Below are 26494 nucleotides of genomic sequence, written 5' to 3'. Positions count from 1 at the left end.
GCAGGGCTCTGGCGATCAGTTTGTGGAGCTTGAGCCGCGACTAGGTCAGCAGGGCTTTTAAGGTGGTTCAGTTCAGCTCGAGCCGCGACGACGTCAGCAGGGCTCTGGTGGAAGTTTCAGCGAGGTTGGGCCGCGACAGCGTCAGCAGGGCTCCGATGTTCCGTGAGGTTCCTTGTCTCAATAAGGTGGAGCCGCGACGCAGTCAGCAGGGTTCGTGGTAGTGTCAGCAAGAGTTCTTCTCCGTAGGGTCAGCCGCGATTCCATCAGCAGGGCTCTTGACTCCGGGATACAACTACTGTCCCATTGCGGGGTTGCCCCAGATATAGGTCTGGAGCCCTTTGATGTCCGGACCCTTGCGCCTGGGGGGGCGGAGAGGCCGGGCTGGGAGAGGCCAGACACCCAGCGGGAGAGGCGCCAGGCCCGGGGAGGCCGGAGGACGATCGCACCTAGGTGTTGAGGGACGGCGGGGGTCCCATCGAAACTCTCCTCCTCCGGGAGTGGTGAAGTGGCCATGCGGTGCCCCCTGGCCAGATCTTGGTGCCTCGATGTCGGGGCTTCGCTGGGGCCGAGGCCGGAGGGAGCCGGGCTGCGTGGGCTGGTGCGTGGAGCAAGCATGGGAGGGACCCCGAAGGGATGAGGGGTCCCTGTGCGACCTGGAAAAGGGGGCCGCTGCGGCGGGTGTAGAAAAACGGGTACAATCCAAAGGGGGCCTCGAAGGGAGGAGGGGTCCCTGGCGGCCTGAGAGGGCGGCCCGTGTAGGCTGGTGCGGGGGACGAGCACAATCCAAGAGGGTTAAGACCACGCCACGAGGCCGGGTCCAACAGGCGTCCCCCCCAGCCGAAGGCAGGGAGAGTCACCCATTTCCTTGGGGGTTCTCCTCGTCGAGGCGGAAGAAGCGGGACAGGCCGTCGGCGTTGGTGTGGTCATTGCCGGGCCGGTGTTCAACAGAGAAGTCCATCCCTTGCAGCGAGATGGACCATCGCAGCAGCTTGGGGTTCTCGCCCCTCATTTGCATTAACCACCGCAAGGGCCGGTGGTCGGTCTGGACCCGGAAGTGGGTGCCGAAGAGATAGGGCCGGAGCTTTTTGAGGGCCCACACTACAGCGAAGGCCTCCCGCTCGATGGTGCTCCACCGCTGCTCCCGGGGCAGCAGCCGTCGGCTGATGAAGGCCACGGGTCTGTCGAGTCCCTCCGAATCTACCTGGGACAGTACGGCCCCAATTCCATATTCGGAGGCGTCCGTCTGCACCACGAACTCCTTGCTGTAGTCAGGGGCCTGTAGCACGGGGGCAGTGTACATCGCCGTTTTGAGAATCTCGAAGGCCGTCTGGCAGCGGGGGGTCCAGTGTACCTTCTTGGGCTGCTTTTTTGACGTGAGCTCTGTGAGGGGGCCGACAATGCTCCCATAGTTTCTGATGAATCGCCGGTAGTACCCGGTGAGGCCCAGGAAGGCCCGGACAGCTGTCTGGGTGGTGGGGGGTTCCCACGCCTGGATGGCATCAACTTTCGGTTGGAGGGGAGCCACCTGACCGCTCCCTACTTGATGGCCCAGATAGGTCACCGATCCTTGGCCTATCTGGCATTTGCTGGCCTTGATCGTGAGCCCGGCCCTTTGGAGGGCGGCCAGGACTGCTTTGAGGTGCCCCAGGTGCTCAGCCCAGTGGCTGCTGTATACGGCAATGTCATCTAAATAAGCCGCGCTGAAGGCCTGTAGCCCAGCCAGGACCTTGTTCACTAGTCTCTGGAAGGTGGCCGGGGCGTTCTTCATGCCGAAGGGCATCACCCGAAAGTGGTAGTGCCCATCAGGAGTGGAGAAAGCGGATCTCTCTTGGGCACCGGGGGTGAGCTGGATCTGCCAGTACCCGGCGGTGAGGTCAAAAGTGCTCAGGTAGTGGGCTGCCCCTAAGCGGTCGATGAGCTCGTCGGCCCGGGGAAGAGGATGGACATCGGTCTTGGTAACAGCGTTCAGGGCCCGGTAGTCCACACAAAATCGTAGCTCCGGGGGGGTGCCTGGTGCGGCGGCCTTTGGCACCAGGACAACGGGACTGGCCCACGGGCTGTCGGAGGGCTCGATGACCCCGAGGGCCAGCATCTTCGCCACCTCAGCCTGGATGCAGGCCCGCACCCGGTCGGGTACTCTGTAGGCTCTGTGTCGCACGGGGGGACTGTTCCCAGTGTCGACGTCGTGGACACACCAGGGAGTCACCCCCGGAGTGAGGGAGAAGAGGGCCGCAAAGGGCTGCAACAGTTGCTGACAGTCGTGGTGCTGTTCCGGGGTCAGGGAGGAGGCGAGTTGGACGCCTTCGATGGTCCCGTCGTGGTCGCTGGTCCGCAGGAGGTTGGGTAGGGGCTCGGAGTCGCCTTCGCCCCCGTCGTCGGTCGCTAGCAGTAGGCTTAGTTCGGTCCGGGCAAAGTGGGGTTTGAGCCGGTTAGCGTGTAGAACCCGGAGGGGGTTCCGGGGAGACTCCATGTCGATCAGGTAGGTGACAGGGCTCTTCTTTTCCACCACCTTGAAGGGCCCGGTCCATTTGTCCTGGAGGGCGCAGGGGTCAACCAGTGACATGACCCAGACTTGCTGGCCCGGCTCAAACTCGATGGTAGAGGCGTTTTGATCGTACCATCTTTTCATGTCCTCTTGGCTGGCCTCGAGGTTGGCTTCGGCCAGGGCTCGGAACCTTCGTGTCTGGTTTCGTAGGGTCAGGAGGTACCTGTAGACGTCGGGAGGGGCATCTCGGGGCTTCGTCTCCCAGCCCTCCTTGACCAGGCTGAGGGGTCCTCGGACTGGATGCCCGTACAACAATTCGAAAGGGCTGAATCCCAGGGACTTCTGTGGGACCTCCCGATAGGCAAACAGGAGGCACGGCAGCAGGACATCCCATCTCCGCCGTAGGGGTTCTTCCAGGCCCTTGATCATGCCTTTTAAGGTTCTGTTGAACCGCTCGACCAGTCCGTTCCCCTTAGGGTGGTATGGGGTGGTGAACTTGTACGTGACCCCGCACTGCTGCCACAGGGACCGCATGTATTTAGAGATGAAGTTCGTACCTCGGTCGCTCACCACTTCTCGGGGGAACCCCACTCTCGAGAAGATCCCCATTAAGGCCCGGCCCACTACGGGGGCGGTCACAGTTCGAAGCGGGATGGCCTCAGGGTACCTGGTTGCGTGGTCTACGAGGACCAGGATGAAGCGGTGACCCAGGGCGGTCCGGGGGTCCAGGGGCCCTACGATGTCTATTCCGACCCGTTCGAACGAGGTGTTGACTGCTGGGAAGGGCTGGAGAGGGGCTTTGTCCCGTCCCCCCGTCTTGCCGCTGGCTTGGCAGGTCTGGCAGGACCGGCAGTGGTTGTCCACGTCCTTCCGCATCCGGGGCCAGTAGAAGTGGGTCACCAGGCGGCTGTAGGTTTTGTCCTGCCCCAGGTGTCCGGCAAGGGGCACATCATGTGGCAGGATAAGGAGGAACTCCCGGAATCGGAGGGGGACCACCAGCACTCGACTGGCCCCCAGTTCTGCAATCTTCTGCTCGCTGTACAGTAGTCCTTCGGCCCAATAGACCCAGTGGGTTCCGGTCTGGTCACCGTTGGCCTGCGAGGCCGCTTGCTGCCGGACTCCTTCAAGGGAGGGGCAGGTCTTCTGTTCCTGCAAGAATTGTTCTCTGGTGAGGCCCCCGTCGTGGCGCCATTGGGCAAGCTCCGGGAGTGTGCCGAGAGAGGCGATCTCGTCCGGGGGGGGGGCAGCGTGGATCTGGCATCGGTGTCCGCTTCTTCCTTGCTGGAGGCAGGTGGTGGCACGGGCCCCTCGGGCTCGACGGTGTCGGCGGCCATGGACGAACGGGGAGCCTGGGCGGCCATGGACCGGGTGGTGGCGCAGGCCCATTCGGGTAGTCCTAGCATTCGGAGATGCTCTCGCCGCTCCACTTGAGCCCAGGGGGAACTCTCGAGGTCGTTCCCCAGGAGGCAGTCCACCGGAGCGTCGTCGCGGACAGTCACCTTCAGCATGCCCGTTACCCCTCCCCATTCGAAGGGAATCTGGGCCATCTGGCACATACTCTCGCTGTTGTCGGCCGTCCGGACGGGGCATAGCACCTTCGGCAGGATCTGTTCGGGGGCCACCAGGTGGCAGCGGACAGCGGTGACACTGGCTCCGGTGTCACGGAAGGCTTCGGCCCGTCGTCCATTGATAGTGACCCACTGTTGGTACTTCTGGGTGTTGCTCGGGATGGGTGTTCGGGGCACCATTTCTCGGCTGCCCAGGCAGACCAGGGACATGGACGCCGGCTCCCACTCAGTGGACCCCCCGTCGAGGGGCTCTTCCTCTTCCTCCCCTTCTCCCAGGGCGGCAGCTGCTAGTTGTCGGGGCGGGGGCCCGCTGGTCCCACTTTGTCGGTTCCGGGGGCAGGCAGGGTCGCTGGCATAGTGTCCTGTTTGTTGGCAGCCGTAGCAGGTTATCGTGGGCCGTGGTCCGGTTTTGGCTGGCGTCGTCCCTCTTTGGGCTAGGTTCGGGAAGGTGTGTTGCTGAGGCGGCCCCGAGGCGGATTCCGGGGCGGCCCGGCTGGGCTGTCTCGATTCCTGTTCGACCCTCCTCCCCCGCCGCGCTGGCGGCGGGGTCCGGTGGGGTTTCGCTGGTACTCCCCCATCGAGCTCCGGGGGACTCGGGTGTTGACCCATCGATCGGCCTCGGCGGCGAGCTTCCGCGGCTCGGTCAGCTTGCTGTCGAGGAGGTGTTGTCTTAGCTCCACGAAGCAGTTGTTGGAGAGGTGCTCCCAAATAATGAGGTTGACCAGCTGCCCGTAGGTGGTGACCTTGCTCCCCTTCCAGGGCCCTGCTGAAAAAGTCAACGTACTCTACCCACGTGGTACCGGGGATTTTCTGGCAGTCTCTGAAACGCTGGCGGTACATTTCCGCGGTTAGTCCATAGCGGGTGAGCAGGGCCTCCTTCATATGGTCGTACGAGGTCATCACCTCTTCCGGGAGCTGGAGTAGGGTGTCTCGGCCCTCGCTAAGGAACCGACCCCATAGGCCGGCACCCCAATCCTTCCGGGGTACCCGATGGGAGGTCATGGCCACCTCGTACGCCTTAAACCACTGCTGGATGTCGTCGTTTTTATAGTACTCCTTGACGACATCTTTGGGAATATGGACCTTGGCTTCGGTGGGCGGCAGAGCGTCTCTATTGCTGGGGGTGCCGGTCTCCCCCTTCTGGGCCTTGAGCTCGAGTTCTTTGAGGCCCCGCTCGTGTTCGAGGGTCAGCCTTTTCTCCTCCAGCTCTCGATGCCGCTTCTTCTCCTCTATCTCCTCTTGTAGCCGTAGCTGTTCCATGGCCAATTTCTTTTCGGCCAGCAGGAGTTCGTCGTCCAGCTGAAGTCGTGCGAGCTCTAGCTCATGGGTCCGGCCCTTCTCCCGCTCTCGTATTTCTTCCGCCGAGAGGCCGGTTTCCAGGCTGTTTCTCCCTCCGTTCGCTGGGGTCGGTGCTGGTGGCGTGGCTGCATTCAGGGGCAGGGGACCTTCACTCTGGGAGGGACCCGCCTCGGACTCTATCCAGGTTCTCAGGGCTTCCTGCATCTCTTCCTTGGTACCTAGGCCGGTGGTCGCAATGCCCTTGTCCTTGCAGAACTGTTTTAACTCTTTGTGCGTGTACTCTTCCAATCGTTCTGGTTGGAACTCCATGGTCGCTGTTCGTCTGGATGGATAGCGAGTGGGTTACTTGCTTGTACGATCTGCGTTCGGCTCGGATCCCGTCGCTGGCCACCAAATGTTGGAAGGCGGACCTCGGGGGGGGGGGGGTCGGAGAGACCACCCAGGGGGGCCCCCACACTGTACGAAGTAGCCGAGCGCTGCTGAGAAGCCTCCTAGGAGAGGTCCTTCTCCTATACCGTACTAGCACAGTAACCCCACCACACAGGACTCGAGGATGTTTATCAAGACGAGCAATTCTTTATCAGCATTTAGGAAGTTACGGTTATCGATATATACAAGGGGGGATCGAGAGATCCGCAAGAGTCTCAAAGTCTTTGGTCGGGACGGGGTAGCGGGACAGTCTTTAGTAGCAGCTGGGTACGAGGGTACCTTAGGCCCAGTTCTTGACCTCAAGCTGGAGGGACTCCGGGTCTCGGAGTGGTCGAGCCGCGACGGCGTCAGCAGGGCTCTGGCGATCAGTTCGTGGAGCTTGAGCCGCGACTAGGTCAGCAGGGCTTTTAAGGTGGTTCAGTTCAGCTCGAGCCGCGACGACGTCAGCAGGGCTCTGGAGGAAGTTTCAGCGAGGTTGGGCCGCGACAGCGTCAGCAGGGCTCCGATGTTCCGTGAGGTTCCTTGTCTCATTAAGGTGGAGCCGTGACGCAGTCAGCAGGGCTCGTGGTAGTGTCAGCAAGAGTTCTTCTCCGTAGGGTCAGCCGCGATTCCATCAGCAGGGCTCTTGACTCCGGGATACAACTACTGTCCCATTGCGGGGTTGCCCCAGATATAGGTCTGGAGCCCTTTGATGTCCGGACCCTTGCGCCTGGGGGGGCGGAGAGGCCGGGCTGGGAGAGGCCAGACGCCCAGCGGGAGAGGCGCCAGGCCCGGGGAGGCCGGAGGACGATCGCACCTAGGTGTTGAGGGACGGCGGGGGTCCCATCGAAACTCTCCTCCTCCGGGAGTGGTGAAGTGGCCATGCGGTGCCCCCTGGCCAGATCTTGGTGCCTCGATGTTGGGGCTTCGCTGGGGCCGAGGCCGGAGGGAGCCGGGCTGCGTGGGCTGGTGCGTGGAGCAAGCATGGGGGGGACCCCGAAGGGATGAGGGGTCCCTGTGCGACCTGGAAAAGGGGGCCGCTGCAGCGGGTGTAGAAAATCTGGTACAATCCAAAGGGGGCCTCGAGGGGAGGAGGGGTCCCTGGCGGCCTGAGAGGGCGGCCCGTGTAGGCCGGTGCGGGGGACGAGCACAATCCAAGAGGGTTAAGACCACGCCACGAGGCCGGGTCCAACACAACCCAAAATGTCCCCCGCCCGAATGAGTTTTGTTTTCTCTTTTAGTGAGGCGTTTGAGATGTTAATGCCTTCCTCTGTGTGGGGAGGAGGACTTATGGCCCCTGTCACCTAGCGACGCATCTGTCCCGCTCCCAAAGACACCGAACCAGGCGGGTGCGCTGAGGGCTCTGCTTCGGCAATGGCGCGCCCCATCGGCCTCGTCGCCTCCTCCCCAAGCCGGCCTCTGGCTACGGGCTACCGGCTCCAGGGGCTCCCCAAGCTGGCCTCCTCCCACGGCGGGCGGCAGTACACAGTCACCGTGCGCCTAGAAGCCAGCGGGGAGCTGTTCTCTGTCCCCGGGTGCAGCCCCCAGACCCGGCTCCGGGAGCTGAAGGAACGGCTGGAGCCCGTGGCCGGGGTCCCGGCCGAGCTGCAGAGGCTCAGCTACCTGGATGAAGGTGGGATGTGGGGGTGGGGGTACATGGGCGGGGGAACTGCACTGTAGGATCTGTAGGTAGTAGGGTCAGTGAGGTGTTTACCAGGTTAATAATTATGAGATCGCTCGGAATTTTCGAGACGATTTAAAAGGAGGTTTCAAAACCTTAATGCGGTGTAGAGTGATCGTCCTATGTTACACCCCCCCCCCCTCTCCCCATGGCATAGTGTCCACTGGACTCAGAGCACTCAGGGTGTTCTGTGCCCGGGGACAGTAGCATATCTGGCCTACTTTCATAGTATGCGTTCTGGTGCTGTACAAGCCCCCCCATACATGTAGGCATACATGTCCTTAAGTGCAAAAGAAAAGGGATTGGATGCGCTGAGCTGTTCTCCGAACACGGCTCTAGCGCCTCTTCAGGGCTAGTAAGCGCTATATAGGTACTCCATCACACCATACTGTGCCATACTTGGGGGCTACAGATCTCCGCCAGTGCTCTCCACAGTGTGACCCTGTGCACATCATGATTATTCGCAAAGTTACACCGTACACTGGCACCTGCATACAGTAGTGGCTTTTGCATAAATACTGCATAGTTTGTAAATTACGACTGAGATTCGCAGAACTTCAGATTTAGCCCTTGGTAATTTGCCTGTGTTGTAAACTACGCGTGCATCCAGCGAGGCCGAAATTATTCTGCCCACGAAACCACTTTGTGGAGCTAGTCATTACCATGTCTAAACTATTCCGGACAGCATCGATTTGGCAAAAACAAGAGAAGGGAAATCTTTAAAGGGTACAACGCTAAAGCTAATTTCTCCACTAGAGAGAAGTGAGCACGCACGTCAATGTGCCTGCTGTGACACAAAACGGACAAAAAATGGACCGCTGGTGCCAGGGCACAAAACAGAGCCCGATAGAGACCCGTTTCGAGGCCCCATTTAAAAAACTGCTGATGCTCTTCACTGGTGAGACCCGGCCCTCTTAAAGCCCTGGCTGTAGCGTATATGTGTGTGGGAGGCTCTGTGTGTGTGTGTGTGGGTGGGAAGCTCTGTGTGTGTGTGTGGGAGGCTCTGTGTGTGTGTGTGGGAGGCTCTGTGTGTGTGGGATGCTCTGTGTGGGGGTAACTCTGTGTAGAATGCTCTATGTGAGTGGTGAGGGTAACTTTGTGTGTAGGTTGCTCTATGTGAGTGGCTCTGTATGTGTAGGTGGCTCTGTGTGTAGGTGGCTCTTTGTGTGTAGGTGGCTCTGTGTGTGTGGCTCTGTATGTGTGGGTGGCTCTGTGTGTGTGGCTCTGTGTGTGGGTGCAAATGCAATAGGTCTCACATTGGAGAGTGATTAAGCTATTGACATTGTAAATAACAAGGCCGTTTCTTTAAATGTTTTAAAAACAAAAACATACAAGAATGTCATGAGCAATGCCAACATCTCTAACTTTAACAATGCCGAGACCATTGCATTGTATTGCATTGTTAGTCTGTGTATGTCTGTATGGTTCTATGTGTGTAGCTGTGCGTGTGTGTGGCTCAGTGTATGTGTAGCTCAATAAGTGCATAGGTGCCTCTGTGTGTGTATAGATGGCTCAGTATCTTTATGTGGCTAGCTCGGTATGTGTGTTAGGTGACTATGTCTCTAGCTAGCTCTGTATGTGTAAGTCAGTGGCTCTGTATGTGGATGTCTGTAGCTCTGAATATTTGTGTGGATAGCTCTCTATCTGTGTCTGGCTGACTCTGTAGGTGTGGCTCTGTATGTATGTCTGGGTGATACACTTTGTATGTGTGTGGCTCTGTGTGGGTGGTTCTGTATGTGTGTGGGGTTGGCTCTCTCACTACGTCACTCTCTCTCCCTAACTCTCTCTCTCACTACCTCACTATCTCTCACTACCTCACTATCTCTCACTATACTACACTCTCTCTCACTAACTCTCTACCTCACTCTCTAACTCACTACTCAACTCTCTCTTTCTCACAGCGACACAATATCACTACCACAGTAACTATCTCTCACTCTAACACACTACTTAAAAACTTCACTCTCTCTCTATCTCACTACCTCACTCTCTTTCACTATATCACTATCTATTTCTATCTCACTCTCACTACCTCACTATATCACAACACACTCTCTCAAAACTTCACTACATCACTCTCTCACTACCTCACAACTTCACTCTCTCTTTCTAACTCACTAATTCACTCTTTCTATCTCACTACCTCACTCTCTCTCTCTCAAATACACTAAGTCACTTACACTCACTCTTTCACTACCTCACTATCTCACTACTTCACTACATCACTCTCTGTTTCTATCTTAATACCTCACAACATCCCTCACTACCTCACTCTCTCTTTCACTATCTCAATCTTTCTCTATCTCACAACATCACTCACTGTTTCTATCTCACTACGTCAGAAAATACCTCACTCACTAACTCACTCTTTCACTACCTCACTCTCTACCTACCTCACTCTCTCTCACTACATAACTCTCTATACATCACTACTCCCCTCTATATCACTACCTCACTATCTCACTACTTCTCTCTCTAAAAAGATCACTACCTCCCTCTCCCACTACCTCACTCTCTATATCACAACTTCACTCTCTCTCTAACTCACTACATCACTCACTCTCTATCTCTCTACCTCACTCTTTCTATCTCACTAACTCACTGTCTCTTTCACTACCTCTCTCTATCTCACTACATCACAACACCACTCTGCTTACATCTCACTACCTCACAACATCCCTCTCCCTCACTACATCACTGTTTCACTACCTCACTCTCTCTCACTACATAACTCTCTCTTCCTCACTACTCCACTCTATCTCACTACCTCATTATCTCACAACTTCTCTCTCTCAAAACAGCACTACCTCACTCTCTAGCTCACAACCTCACAACTTCACTCTCTCTCACTCACTACCTCAATCACTCTCTATCTCACTACCTCACTCTTTCTATCTCACTAACTCACTTTCACTCTCTCTTTCACTACCTCTCTCTCTCTATCTCACTACATCACAACATCACTCTATGCTTATATATCACTACCTCACAACATCCCTCTCCCTCACTACCTCACTCTCTCTATCTCACTACCTCACTCTCTATCTACCTCACTCTCTATCTCACTACCTCAGTCTCTATCTACCTCACTCTCTCTCACTACCTCACTCTCTATTTCAATACCTCACTCTCTCTCTCTATCTCACTACCTCACTCTCTCTCTGCTAATGCAATAGGTATCACATATGCAAACAAAAAGCTAATGCCAATAGAAATGACAATGCCATTTATTTAGGGATACAAAAATGATAAAAAAAATAATGAGCAATAACAATAGCTCTACCTATAATATTGCCGAGACCATTGCATTGTAAATGCTTGTTTTTTTATTGTTGTGAAAGCTTTTTAAAAAGCACTGATGTGCACTGCTCGGAGCTAAACGGAAAACTCTCTGGTGCTCCACACAATAAACAAGCATTTGCAATGCAATAGGTCTCTAATTTATATGAGTTTGAGCTATTGGCATTGTAAATGACGATGATTTTTATTTAAGTTTGGTTTTTTTAAAACATAAATAAAAGGGACTGTCGTTTACAATGCTAATAGCTCAAACTCTCGCAAATGCGAGACCTATTGCATTGCAAATGCTTGTTTAGGTGAAGCAGATGTCAGAACAGATAAATAACTCAGATGACCCTATCATGAACTTGCATAAGGTACAGCTGTGCAAATAATTTTTACGCGATTGCACTCTCCAGAGCACATACGTTTAACTTTAAATGTTTCCAAATTATTGCACGAGCTGAGAAAGCATAGCTCGGAAACGGAGGTGTGATCACTTTGCTCTGTGGGAGGTACAGAGGGAAACAAGACCAGCCCAGTGCAATCCATAAGAAGGCAGGCATGGCCGGTATAAGGCAAAGGCGACAATATGCAGTGTGACCTAAAAAGGGGGGAGTGCTGAGTGGAGTGTGGACTGACTAAAATAAAGACATCAAAAGGCAAACTAAGCCTGTGGAGGGCATAGACGCAACAGGTTGTGGAAGAAAACGCAACAAACTACAAGTGGCGCAATTTCAATAAAACACATGCCATCGACTTAAAGTATCAGAGATCTCCCGGATAAGGTGTACAATTACCGGTCACCGCTCATTTGGCATCTTTTGTCCCCCTACATCTTTCATTTGTGGCAGCAGAGACGATAAGGATTCTAAAGACGAAATATTCTACCAACATGGCGCTCAGTTCCGGGACGGTATTTAGATTCTGAGCGCTGTAGTCTTCTGTCAGTTCTGTTCCGGCCTCGCCTGCTGCTCTGTGGTTACAATAAGGAAGGGCCCGGAAAGGTCTTTTGACAGCTGAGTGATTTTTTTCGTGAGTACGGACTGAGCGCGTGTAGCGAGGATCGGCCGCTGGTGATCAGACCCTCACTTCCCTGCATCAAGAAAAAATACCCTTTATTCAAGCAGCTCGCGCTAAGGATTGCTGTGTGGGGGAGGGGAATTACTGAACAGTTGTTGCACGACTCGACTGTTCTAAATGCACAAGGACCTGCGATTATCCGACTTCCGTGGTGACTCAGGCCGCAGGAAGGGCGTCTGCCTTGGCTGAGTGAAAGCCACCCGTCCACCACTCCCTGGTCGTTTTGGAGAGGGCTCCAGAGACACAGCACGATGGCGGCGGCGCGGCACGGACGCGAGGAAAGGAGGGGCTCGCTGGTGTCGATCTGCTGCGTATGGCTCGCGGCCCTCATAGTCAGTACTGAGGGTGATTGCGGCCCTCCAAAGCAGCTGGCGAATGCTTTCATAAAAGACGAAGTCCCAGACGCAACTCATACAGTCGGCTCCACCGTCACATACGTCTGCAATGAAACGCAGGGGTATGTTCAGTCCCCTGGGAAGCCTGATACTATAAAGTGTTTAGAAGATTCGACGTGGTCAGAAATTCAAGAATTCTGCCAACGTAGCTGTAAATTCCCAACAAGGTTTGATTTTGCAGAGGTCCTGGAGATATATATAAACCAAAATGTGTTTCCAGTTGGGACTAATGTAACTTACAAGTGCCGACCCGGGTATGATGTACTGCGCAGGATCAGCAAAACCATAACGTGCCTTGATACATTGGAATGGTCCACAGTCCCAGAATTCTGTCAACGGAAAGATTGTGGTAATCCTGGAGAACCGACGGATGGAGGTGTAAATTATGATTATGATGTTAATGGCGAGGTGGATACCAAATTTGGTTCAGAAGCAAAATTCTTTTGTAACCCTGGGTTCAATATGCTTGGACGAAATAAGCGAACGTGCACGGCAAGTGGGTGGAACAATGCTGTTCCCATTTGTGAAGCTGTCATTTGCCAAACACCACCAGACATAGTGGATGGAACACACAGCAGCGCGGGGCAAGAAGAGTTTAAATATCAAGCAGCCGTAACCTACTCTTGTAATAATAAACAATTCTGGCTAATTGGAGAGGCGTCCATTCACTGTACACAGTATGGAAATTGGAGTGGACCTGCACCTGAGTGCAAAGTAGTCGGCTGTACTAACCCGGATATTCCCGATGCAATCAGGACTTCTGGCTTTGGTACATCTCATACCTACACAGACTCTATTACATTCAAATGTAGAGATGGCTTCGTCATGAACGGCAGCAGTGTTATTCACTGTGGTGCTGATAATAAATGGAATCCACCCGTACCAACATGCATAGTAGCTTCAGTTGTGACATGTAGCGCTCCTCCGAGGATACTTAATGGTGAACACAGAAGTCAGCCTCCATTTCACGTCGGAACATCTGTAATTTATCGTTGCAAATCTGCTAACTTTAAACTACATGGAGAACCAACAATCCATTGTCAAAGAGATGGGACCTGGAGTTCACCAACTCCAGAATGCAAAGAGCAAAATTGTGAACTACCAAATATTCCACATGGAAAAATCAGTGAACCTACTTCATCACCCATGGACAGCGGAATAATTGAAATAACGTGCGACAGTTTGTATACTTTGCATGGCGAAAGCAGGATAGAGTGTGGAGAAGACCAACAATGGAAACCGAAAGTTCCAGAGTGTTATTTATCGTCGATTTTCATTGCCTGTATTGTTTTGCTTGTTTTCCTCGTAATACTGGCTTTCTTCATCCTTTGCTACTGTAACAATAAGAAGAAGCAAGGAAGCTATCCTACAAATGAACAGAAAGTCAATGGCCCTGAAGCAATTCATTTGAGGGAGGGAAGTCAAAATATGAATGCTTAAGGAATTGACCCATTATTCCAAAGTTTCGTCTGCAGGAGTGGTCACTGCTGCACTTGCTTGCTTTTCCGGAAGATGAAGACGCCAGTGGATTGTTGGTCTATATTTAAGAGACAATTTCAGGAGTCCCTATTTGGAATGTTCGTTACGGTGGTTCCTTGCACAGATGAGCAACAATGGCAAACCTGCAAATTACTTTATTAGAAATATCCGACTACTAGATTAGGAATTTTTGTATGTAAACGTTGCAAGGATTAAAGTGCCTCGTGCTATATCACCACGTACACTAGGTCATAAGTGAGATACCAGGATTACAGGTGGACAAAAAAATTACCTCACAAACGAAACCTGAATGGATGACCTTGTATCACGGAGTGGTCTGCTAACTGAAATGTACAAACAATATAGAACTAATTACAACTTCAGCAGTCCACCACACCACAATGGGAAGGAAATTTTTAACTTGGAGAAAACAAACTGGAGGTGGCTAAAGAAAGTGGAAAAACACCACCTACATGAAAAGTGATACTTTAAAGGAAATATTTGGCAGAGTACTATGTAGAATTTGTGGTAGTTTATGGAAACTATGAACATATCTGTAAGCTGGGAAAAGGAAATGCTCCACTATTAGTCCTCCCAACATTTGAAGAACTCCAATACTGTGGAGAGACCGAATTTTTTTTATTTTTTATTAATTGGTGGCCTTAGATGACATAGAACACAGACTAAGCAAAAAGAAGGCATTGCTATAGTAATTTGCTAAGGACTGTTTCAGGGGCAGAAGGACAGAGTGATTTCGGATTCTACTAATAGGTGGTTGATGGTCAGGGAAATGACCTGTGCAATTTTGGATCCTCAGTACACAAAAATTAAGGCAATTTCGTGAGCATTTGCGAAGGCAAAAGTAAGGGTTATTATGTCATTGTATGTGCACAGGTAAATGATGAAGACAAGGCATGCAATTGCAGAATTTAATTTTATGCATGGAGGGAGGTGAAAGAGTGAAGCATGAAAAAACAAAACAGAGAAGAAACACAAGATGGGCCATATGTGTTGATGGCAAGATTGTGGAAGTGAAAGCACTTTTAGGCTCCCAAGGTATTGTATAGTGTACAGTGAATTGAGCAGGATGGTAATAGTGGACAGTCTCAAATGAGGGACCATGGATCTTGTGGGATTCTGTGGTATGGACATGCCTTACAAGCTAATGTGTTGCATGGCAAGAGTGTACATAGCAGAAAGGAGCCTGCAATATTTGGCTGAAGGAAACAACATGACTTAGGCAAGACACTCAGACCAGACTATAGGGACAGGTGGTGGTAGATAGAGATAGAAATATAGAGAGAATATCACAGAGACACAAAAGGTGATTGCAAACAAAACTGAGAAACTGACAAGTTATGAACATTGCATAAGGTTCAAGGTAGGTGTATCCCTGTAAGGCATCATTTAAGACCCAAATCCATCACTGAGAGTCATGAGATGAGCACAATTGTAAGATGTATTGAAGATGCATGGGCAGAAGAACAGGTGAAATCAGCTGTGCAGTGTTTGCTAATCGCTTTTTCCAGGTGAAGCAACAGGAAGGTGAAATTCTCCATAAATCCCCACAGAGTGAAAAGGGCGCTACACCACTGGAGCGTCACAAAAAGTGACTCTCTGGTGACGATAGGGGTTTGTAAATCTGCCCCCTAGAGTCCAAGGCAATTGCAGCTTTCATCACAATAGTGGGTAGATTATATTTAAAGGGGCAACTGGCTAAGCCACATAACACTGGTTTCAAAGATGCTAATGGGAAGTTTTTTAAAGATCAACCCAACATCCAGTACTTTCAAGATAACATCTTGATATTTGGGATGAGTGAGGACGAACATGATGACGTGCTCGAGGACGTGTTGGAAAAGCTCTCCAAGGCAGTTCTAGCATTCAGGAAGAGGTGCAGTGTTATCCAGAAGGCGGTCCTTAATCCCTTCGCCGCGGCGTGAATTCCGCCGTGGCGCAGGGTGGCTAGGGGGCGGGCGCAGCGCTTCGGTGCTCATGACGGCATCACGCCGCCATGAGTCAGGGCAGCGTGTGCTTGTGACGGCGTGGTGCTGTCATGACTCTGCCCACTCAGTAATTCACCCGCACAGGTGGGGAATTAGTGCCGCGTGGGCGGAGCAGCGGAGGCATGATGGCTCCACGCCGTCATGAGCACACGGCTACCGTGACTCATGACGGCGTGGAGCCGTCATGAGCACGCAAGGGGTTAAAGGGTAAAGTGGGGTACTATGTCAAGTCAGGACAGAACCTCTTCGGATTTTGCTCCAGAAAGCTGGCATGTATGAATGGAGCAAGAAATGGAAGACAACTTTCACCTTCGTAATGGCACACATACCACAGGCACCCAATCAGACACCTTTTAAAATAGACAAACAAACTATCCTCACATTTTGATACTGGCACAGAAAGGAAGGGATGGCAGCAGCAGTGATAGGGTAACTAGACAAATGCTATGAAAATATCCAAAGTGAAAAGATACTGTCCACATGCAAAGCCCCATGACTATGGTGAGAGGTCTAGAGGAGACTTGGATGAAGGTGGGCATGGACTTCATACGGCCTATATATGCCTTACCCATTGAATAATGTTATGCAGTGTGATAAAGATGCATACATGAAATAATAAGGATCATAAAAATATGTAACAATGGAAGTATCATGGAGATAAAACGTCACTTTATTGATTATTTGCACTGTGGTACATAATATTTACAGTCTCATCAAATTGTTTTATATGGTGCTGTTTTATCATTTGATGATATTTTATGATTAATGAACATATGTGACAAAGATGTGTATTTGTGGTATCAATGTCCCAGTACGGTATGTAACCAATGAAGCATTTTTTGTTCATTTGCATAATAATCATACATCAATGGAATTGCTAATGATCCTAACGAATTGACAGATTTTATTTTTAAAATGATCAATGGTTTGGGTTTTACACTTAGCACTAATGTTTTCATTCTAATGATTTTCATTAATTAATCAATCAATAAATAATTACTTTACTTAGTTATGCAGTGACTTGGTAGACAACATGAGCTGATGAATGGAGATAACATTTATGGCAGAGATTACTACATGAGCAGAAAAGCCTTTACGACAGAGGTTGTCCGGGGAGAAACACTGCCCCAGGAAGTGTTAACAGACAATGGGGTCTGCTTCACTTCTAAGAAAATGAGAGACCTCATGGAAAAATACACCAAACTCAAGAACCACTACTTTTTCCAAAAGCTATGGATAAATTGAATAAATTAACATACTGATCAAAGGCATCATGTATGTGGAAGCAAGCTGTAAAATGGACATAGACAGACTGTGCAACATTTGGTGCACCTTTAGCACACCCAGTGCTTAACTTGAGCTTGTGGTTGGAGGCATGCCCCACTGGCGTTTATTTTTGGGGACTGGCAATTATATTTCCTCATTACATTTTGACCCAGTGCAAGAAAAAAACAAACACAAAAATGGGAGTGAAAACAGTGGCGAGGGAGAAAGGAGGGATGAAAAAGTTTGTGCAAGAGTGAGATTAAAGGTGCAGGGAGTGCCTGATGGTTGCTTAAAGAGGCATAAGGTAGAATCAAAACAACACAGCCTTGGTATTCGGCACCCATGACACAGGCTTTCGAGCAAGTCTTTTAGCTCCTGCACCTACTCTTTTACAAATTAGGCACTGGTGACACCACTTTTTGCTCACCATTCATCATCTATGCAGGTGTGAAACCTGTCAAATCGGCTGCATTTGTTGCACACCTGCCAGGATAGATAAGGAATCAAATTAAAGGAAGGGGTAGGGATTGTGTGGGAGGAAGTAGGGAGTGAGACAACTGCAAAGGATATCATCAAAAACGGAGAACAAAATGTGCTAGAATTGATTACGGACATATAGTGAAGGTAAAACTGCAAAATGCTTGTTGCATGTCAGAACTGAGAATAATAGTCATGGGGTTCAGCTAAGTATGACATGAAAGCAGGGATGTGCCACCTTGTAAGAGAGGTTGGAGAATATGGTAGACTGTCTCTTTGCGGCTAGGGTAACACATACAAAAGAATACAGATCCATACAGTTCCTGGTCAGGGCCAGCAGAGTCAGGAGAGCACTCACTCTGCTTCCAGGTCTCTTTAAATAGAGTCAAAATGGTGAGATGGCGCCTGTCCTTTTCTCATTGGTTGTAAGGCTCCCACTCTTGCTCAGCTTATCACCAGTTTACCATGCACCATCTTTGTTATTTTTGGCTCCCCCTTTCTAGGTTCATGTATCCCTGCTCCTTTCCCTGCTTCAGAGACTTCTAAGAGCTTCCTTCCAGTAACATTCCCTGCAGTACTACTGAATCCCTAGGACGGCTCCCAGGGTGCTTCTAGGGTGCCTGCGGGGCTCAGCAATGCATATTCTGTAGAAGGAAATGGCAGGTCACTCGACAAATTTCTATATAATTAATATTGTTTTTCTGGTAATTAAGTCATTTATCCAGGATCCGCAAGACCTCGGCTGGAGGAAGATTATTCCCTACCTAGCTGCGAAGAACTGGAATTCCCTACCTCTGCATCTCAGGTAATCATCGTCCCTGCCTGAATTCAGTACTTGGCTCTTCGACTGAACTGCAGAACCCCTTTTCCCAGCACTTTGAGACCCTTACGGGTGATTATTCGCACTCTACAAGAACCCTGATTGAGTGGTTGATTATGATAATGCTTTAATGCAATTCCTTATAAGGAACACTGAAGACCCCGTTGTTAACCAGACAGGGCAGTAATGTGTAGAGAAGACCTCAGATGCGTTTTGTCTCCAATACATTTACTTAACCCATACCCATTTCTCTGCGTACAAGACGCTGCGTTAGATTTGTGCATAATTGTTTGACTTCTGGGAAGTCCCTTCAGGGCGATTGTTAAATTAACTTTCAAATCCATTCAAGCTTGTTCCCTTACAGAACAGAGTTGTTCCCAACATTTTTCCAGGCCAGTTCTCTGGCAGGAATTCAGAACATTCCTTACAGTCTATGGTACACACCATTACTAAAATTAAAAATGATGCAGATGTGGCTAATGCACTGATTGCAATGGGCAGTGTTTCCTCACTGTTTATCCTTTTCTGCATGAGTATGTGTAAGTAGGTTATACATCAGTCAGGATATTAGTTAGCACTAGATGTGGTGAGGTATCAAATGGATGCGTATGAAAACTGGTCTTATAGCCCAGCGTACGCTCAAGCATTGGTTCACTACTGCTGTCTGTCTTGTCAGCGTGGGTCCCATGCTCTCCATGCCACTGGAATCAAGCTATCCTGGCTGAAGAGGGGTGAAACCCCGAAACCGGTCCTAGGATGCTTGTTTCCAGTCCAGGGAGGACCTGGCTTGGCAGTTCGGGCTGGACTGTTCCCATTGGGCGCAGGGTCAAGACTGATTTGCATATGGCTGGGTTCAAACTGGAATGGCATGGGGAGCAAAAAAACGATGAATTTAGGCCCAGATCTCTGTACTGGGGTGAATGTATGACATTGTTCTGCATTCTGTCCACCAACTGTTGTTTTTGCATTTGTCTTGTCAGCGAAGCTGCAATCAAGATCACACTGAGCTATCAGACCCGTGTTCATCTGAGTTCAGTATGTTCACCACACCTAATGTCATTCTGTTACTCAGAATCCAAGAAGCATCAGCCATTATCAAATAAGATTGATGTTCTTTCAAATGTGTTTGCTGTTTTGCCCTGATGAAGCAAATCTTGAATTTCTAGCATCATGTATTGTATTCACAAACAAAAGGTTTTAGCTCTTGTATTTATTAAAATTAGATTATGAATTACAAAACTCAATAAAATTAGGAGTATCAAAGACAACAGGACTCAAGATTAAAATTATTGATCTCAGCAAGTCTATTGTCCTTCGCATAGATTGATTGCATAGTTAGGGTTGGAGATTGTCCTTGAGGTCATATTACCAGGCAGCAACTAGAGCAAAGTCCCCCAAAATTTCACAAAATGTCTGCTTCAGACCACTCGGGGTTAACTGAAGGCACATCCACAGTATCTATGAAATGCAGTCATAGATTTTAGGTTGGCAGTGATGCTACTGGAAAAATTTAAAATACAAATTCCTCAAGTTTGGTTCCCCTAGAAAATATTTCAGGTGATACATGTGTGATTTATTCCCTTTTGGATCAAAGTAAATTACATTTATTTGATGTAACCACAAATATTTCCTCATGATCGACCCTTCGCATTAATCTTAATCAAAGAAGTCTTCACTTGGTCACCCATCGATTAATGAAGGCAGTCGGTTGTTAAGACAAGACTGAGATTTCATAAAGCAGTTCATAGTTATTTTTGGAAAAATTGGACCATTCAATCTCCACACCTGGGTTTGCTTTCCTTGAAACCAGGCTCTCAAGAATAGTGTACCCTATGTGGGCCAGTTCTATGAATCAAAGTGTGAAGCAGGCTGGAACGATGAAGTGCAGACGCTTCCTATTACAATGGTTTGAAAGAAGAGTCTAAGGATGCCTTATCATTAGTTGTTAATTGACTGACCACTACTGATGCCTTGAATCCTTCAACTATTCAGACAGAGGCACAACAGTGTAGTCACAGAGGAGAACGGGGGGGGGGGGGGTTGTATTCATCATGCGTCTGTAATAGGAAACTGGAGAAGTAGACTTGAGTAGTGCACGGGGAAGAATATATGCAGATTGCAAATCTATGAGAAACTCTAAAGAAACGAAGCAACAGAGAAGAACTGTCTTTATTGTGGAAGGAGTGATCATTATCTACGTAAATGCCGGCAGTTGCAGGAAAGCTGTCTAACCCAACTTTTAACCACAAACTCCGGACTAGCTAGCATATCTGTAAGGCAAGATTGTGTGTGAACACAAGCTTATTGCTGCCTGCTTATTTGGTTGATCACCCCTAAGGTCCTTGTTCAATTCAGGCTTTAAATCGTCGTGGGACACCGGGATGCCTCATGGGCTACACCCTCCAGAAGTTGACTGACAATCCAATAGTCAAACATATTCAAGTTACAGATGGGAAACCCTTTACGTTTGAAGATACTTCTTAAGTCGCTTTATTTGTATTGCTTGTAACTTCTTACCAGACATGTTTAATAATTGACATTTTATCTGTTCAATGTTCCTCATTTTACAGTTGTATCAGAAACCTCTTGGTTGAGGATTCACACTCCTACTATTGGTTGAAGAAAGCAGGTTATTACCTTTTCCTCCTCCTCATGATGAAACAACTGGGAGAAAGAAGAATTAACAGAGGAATGAGATCATTGGTAGGTAATCTAAGCATTAATAATTTGGTGAACTCTCAACCTAGAGTTTGTGAGGGACTGAGATCCACTTGGGGTTCAGAGGGGAGATCAAGACCTGGCTATTGACTAAACATCAGATTAATGATGCTACCGGTGCTTACACTATAGCCTCACTCAATGTGACAGCACCAAGAGGCCACTGACATGGTAGACTTTGTGCTTCATGAACAATTACATGAGAAGACGCGGCATCTCTCCGTGTAGCTCATTCTTTTCTGAGGCCGCAAACTGGAAGGCTGAAGACAGTTTGTTTACAGGGTAATGCAGCACTATAATTTTTGGAACTCTGAACAGAAGGACTGGTGACAAGCAATGTCAATAAGCTATTAAAAATGAAATTTGGACTGTCGCAGGAGAATAACTCTATTGACAAAAAACACATAAACACAGGAGATTCATTTGAATGAGTAAACAAGCACAGACTGGAAAATCATTCTACTGAATAAAGCACTGATGCAGGAGAATGATCCTGCTAAGAAAACAAGCCGAAAGCTGGAGATGTTTATATATTTATTTTGACATTTTTAAGTAGTGCCAATGAAGCCTCAAAGGCATTGAGGGCACGAGAATCTAAAACAATGTGTTCTTTACTAAAAATAGTCCATGGGTTTGGAAAGGGTGCATGAGAGAGTACAGTCTGCCAAAAGTTGCAAAGCCATGGGGAGAAAATATTGTGTAATATAAATCTCGACTCCCAAATATTCACACAAAATGTCCCAGCGGATTAAGATTGCATTATTAGCTTAACCATGGTGATATTTTGGATACAGTCTTATGGTACCACACCCAGGAGAGATCAGATTGCCATCCAATTATATGCGTCCGTGCACCTAATATAGTAAATTTTTTTAACTAGCACGGTTTAAAAATCCCCCTGGTTAACCCTTGCACAGATTACGAAATAGTATTACTAGCGTTAGTCAGAAGCCAACATGAATACTGAAATATATTGTAATGTTTTGTATTCCAATTACATTTAAATATCATTTCTTACCCCTGATGCGGCACAGAAGCGCATTAAGGTATGGGTAGCACCCTACCCTGTGGGGCGTTTGACTAGGGAATTGTTGAATTATAGTGTGGCCTATGTGGGAAGCATCTTGGTGCCGTGCATGAGTGACCAGAGTGATGCTCTTATCTTGTTGCATGCTGGGAGAAACAGGAGTGAGAGGCAGACTGCAAGCAATTTACATAAATTCATTCTAGATCACCAAGGGGAGCGAAAGAGACCTCACATTCCATTTGAACTTCCCTTTCACGTACACACATGCTTACACATACACACATTCACACTTACACACACACTCTCTGGCACAAAAACACTCTCACTCTCAAAAACACACACAACATGCATGTAAAAGCATTTTTTAGTTGCCTCAGCTGCCACTGTAGGTCATGGTCCAGCTAATTGAACTCCATTTTTATTACACTAATAGTGAAAAATGTAATATATATATTATTCACTATTAGTGTACTACTGTAGTGGAGATGGAGTTCCATGTACACACATTGCTATGTTTGCATAAGCGCCTTAGATGTAAAATGCCATCTTGCCACTTTTGCTGCTTTTGCAAACGACACTGCAGGTAGCTGTTTTTATAAGAAAAACTGCTTGCTTGCTTGCTTTTTCTTCACATGAGAACGGTCTGTTGTTCACATCCCTAGACGTGCACCGTGACCTTAGTCTGAACACTGTGTGCAGAAGCCGTCAAGGTCAAATAACAATGTATGCTTTTGAATTCATGTTGATCGGCCCACGCTCTAGCCATAACACGCACACAGCTGCAAATATATGAAACTCGGGTGCCTTTAATATTGCATTTGCATGCATGATTCAGACACTTGGAGAAAACCTTTTCCAAACACAGAGCAGAGCTGATACCGTGATGTGATTCACCTAAGCTGATATTTACAGTCTGGGGTTCCTCATTCAAGCCTAGAGACCTTCTATTAGTTTCATAATACTAGCTTACTTGTGAAGGGAGGGTGGTTGTTTGCCACTATCATTTGTAATATGATTTCTCCCTTCATTTTCTATGGTATTGTAACAATGCTGATGGTTTTGTTTTTAATCATTTGTCTGCTTATGTTAGCGAAAATACTGCACCTTAGGGCACGTAGTTAAAAATAAACATTTTATACTGTACCGTGTCTCTGATTACTCTTGTTGTGGACTGATATGAGAATAATAACGAAAAGGTGTTTCTGATTCCCACCAATCCTGAGAGTACTCTAAGTCGCTTGTTCTGGGTTGTCTAATCATTGATAGCTTCGAGATGATACGGAGAACGAATGAGACACTGATGCTAGTCAGATAGGGGTTGTGGGTACTGAGGTGAGCTTTTGGTACACCGCAATTCACTGAGGTCCTGGTTTACTGCGCATAGTTCTGTGCATGAGCAGAATCCCTGCAACACTACAAACATTGACATAGTACGAATAGACTGGCGTCCATTAGAGCAAACTGTCACTGTGTTCCTGGCATGGATTATTCCAACTCTGAGGCTAGCGATAGCAATGCAGTGCAGGGGACGCAAGCAGCAAGCCAGGGGTAACAGCTGCGACCCATAGCGACCGTTAAATGATGTCCATTGTGTATCACCCTTTTCTAAATTCTGTGGATTGAAGATTGCTGTACCTCACTTCATGATACATATTAAGGACCTAGAAAGATATATTTTCATTTTATACCCGGCCCGGCAATTCGGGCGGGACTGTTTCTTTTTTTTCTTTTTTTAAATAATCTTTATTCCATTTTTTCAGAGAAAACCAACCCAAACCCTCCCGCCGCCCTCCCCTGTCAGACAGGAATATACATACAAATTAATTATGCACTATTCATTATAACATAATCTATCATCTTATTACACAATACAATCCATTACGCATTTCTATAACTGTTAAATACATCAATATCATTATATAAAATTCTACAAAACATTGTGTTCTCAGGGATGAGTAAAACTCTTCCACTACTTACAGGTTACTTTGGGATTGACACCAATCTAGTAGGGGGCTCCAGATCTTCACCCCTCTTCTATGCAATTTCCTACCCTTCCATTTATAAATAGCAACTTCCATATTGGAGATTGCTAACAACCTGGCTAACCATTGCTGGATGGATAGGGGAATAGGGTCCAGCCATGCAAAGGCGATACACATTCTTAAGACTGCCATACCAATAAAAATAAGTTCATGACCTACTCTTGCATTATTAGGATCTGCCGCTCCTAGTAAAATAACATCACTAGACAAAACTATTTCCGCTTGGAGTACTTCGGTCAGGAATTTCCCTATCTCATTCTTTAATGCTGTTAGTTTGCCACATCAGGAGAAAATATGTATGCTGTTAGCATTAAATAGCATACATCTCGGACAGAATGTCCCCTTACCACTCCCCCACTTAGCGATTTTATCTGGCGTATAATATTTTAAAAAACATGTTTTAAAAACTGTGCCTGTAGTTTTGTAGACATGAGGATAGATTGTGACATCAAGTAAGCATAATTAAATTCATCATTGGACATTCCTACTTTTTCCTGCCACTTCTGTGATATTTTCTCCATATCATCAGGAAATACCGCATTAATAAGAGTATATGTCCCCAATTGTACTTATTTTAACGTGAATTAGTTTCTCCACTATTCCAACTTTCTCAAATTGTGCCCTTCCCCCCCACCTTTCGTGACAAAAAATCTCTAATTTGGAGGTATTTAAAAAAACCCCGCCAGTCCAACTTAAAATCCTTTTTTATTTCTTCAAAGGATTGTATCCCTGTGGAGGAGATACGAGAACCTATCTGAACAATTCCCGCCTCTTTCCATTTATGCATACAACTTCCTCTGAAGATCTCTGTGAGGATTGGATTGTCACTTAAGGGAGTATAGAACGAAATTCTCCCTATGCCGAGCATTCTTCTTACTGAATTCCATACCTTAAACCCACTATATAAGGTTTTTTATCTAACTTTTTTATGGTAACTGTCATGCAGATGATGCCAGAGATATCCTCTACTCTTGCGGCCAAGAACCAGTTGGCAAATAGATGGTGTACTGTCCCCTAGTGACTTCTCCCCCACATTTTGTATTGACTCTCTGCTATACAATAAAACGCAGGCCCAGTAATATGCTTTTAAATTTGGGAGTGCTAGCCCTCCCCTATCCTTAGAAAGGGTGAGGAATTGATAGGCCCGCCAAGGTTGCAAATAAGCCCAAATAAAACTAGAAAACATGCGCTCTATTGATTTTAACCATTGAGTTGAAAATTCTAGGCATATCGCGCTGAATAGATATAAGATCTTAGGAAAAAACACCATCTTCACAACATTAACTCTGCCAATAATAGACAGATGCAGATTATCTAGTCGTTGGAGATCTTTCTGCGTTATATCCATCATTGGCTTTAGATTTAATTTAACCATATTATCAAGTTTGGATGAAATGCAAACCCCTAAATATTTTGCATTTTCTACTACATGTGCATCATTCATATTAGCTTTATTATTCAAAACTATCTGAGTTTTCCCTTGGTTCAGAGCATACCAGGAGACTTGTCCGAAGTTCTTGGCCTCGTTTTCAATGGCTGTCATGGCCGTATTAGGATCGGCGGTTACTACGGCTATATCGTCCGCATAAGCCAGGGATTTGGTGGGATAGTCCTGTGACCATATAGGTTTTATTTCACTGTTGCCTTCAAGTCTACGGATGAAGGGATCGATGTAAATTGCAAATAACAGTGGTGAACATGGGCAGCCCTGCCGCGTTCCGCAGGATATTGTAAATTCCTTGGATAAAATACCATTCACCATTACTTCCGCTTTTGGTTTAATGTACATTTTTTGTACTGCCTGTATATACCCATGCTTAATTCCGACCCTGGACATGGCAGTCAGGCGGGACTGTTTTTAATGGAGAAGGGTCACAACTGATTTGCATAAGACTCTGTACAAACTAAGGTGGTATGATATGCAAAATAACAATGGACTGTGATATGGACAGAGTAATTACCAGTGGCTGAGATTTATTCAGGCGTGCCATCCACCACTTTTTTGTCTACTTCAGTACAGTACCGGCTGCTACCAATGGGGGATGGTGAGGCGGAAGGCGGGTAGAGGAATGGAATGAAAAAAAAAAGAAAACCACTAAACTTGATACCACTACCCGCCGCCTCACCTCCGTCCACTTCTCTTCTCTGGCAACAGGAAGCACACAGCCTCCTAGAATATCATAGCCAATCACGATTCTACGTTACAGCAGCATTGTGATTTGGTCTGAGCGCTGTGGTTTGGCGCCCAGACAGGGGCTGGGAAGCTGTGCATGTTCTCCACCAGGCTGTACAATGCAACCTGGTGGAGGACATGCCGCTGACCGCGGCCCCCGCAGGGGGCCACTCGGCGGTCGGCGCCTTAGTGGCCCCGGGGCCCCGGTCACCCCTCCCCACTCCCTCCTTCGGGGGGGGCGGGGATCCCTATTGTTGCCCCCCTCCGTGTCGAGGGCCGGAAGTGACG

At 48.4% G+C, this 26494-nt stretch overlaps 1 protein-coding gene across 1 annotated transcript; it reads left to right on the top strand.

The window, feature by feature from the left end:
- Positions 1 to 11660: 11660 nt before the first annotated feature.
- Positions 11661 to 16691, top strand: LOC146796518 (membrane cofactor protein-like). Its single transcript, XM_085629138.1, has 2 exons — positions 11661 to 15803; positions 15863 to 16691. Exon 1 carries the CDS (start codon positions 12055 to 12057, stop codon positions 13636 to 13638), a length of 1584 nt encoding a protein of 527 aa, XP_085485264.1. The 5' UTR covers positions 11661 to 12054; the 3' UTR covers positions 13639 to 15803; positions 15863 to 16691.
- The last annotated feature ends 9803 nt before the right edge of the window (positions 16692 to 26494 follow it).

This window comes from Triturus cristatus, chromosome 10 (assembly GCF_964204655.1).
Source record: "Triturus cristatus chromosome 10, aTriCri1.1, whole genome shotgun sequence".
Lineage (NCBI taxonomy): Eukaryota > Metazoa > Chordata > Amphibia > Caudata > Salamandridae > Triturus > Triturus cristatus.
Note: the sequence above shows the minus strand (reverse complement) of the source record. Positions and strands in the feature narration are given on the sequence as shown.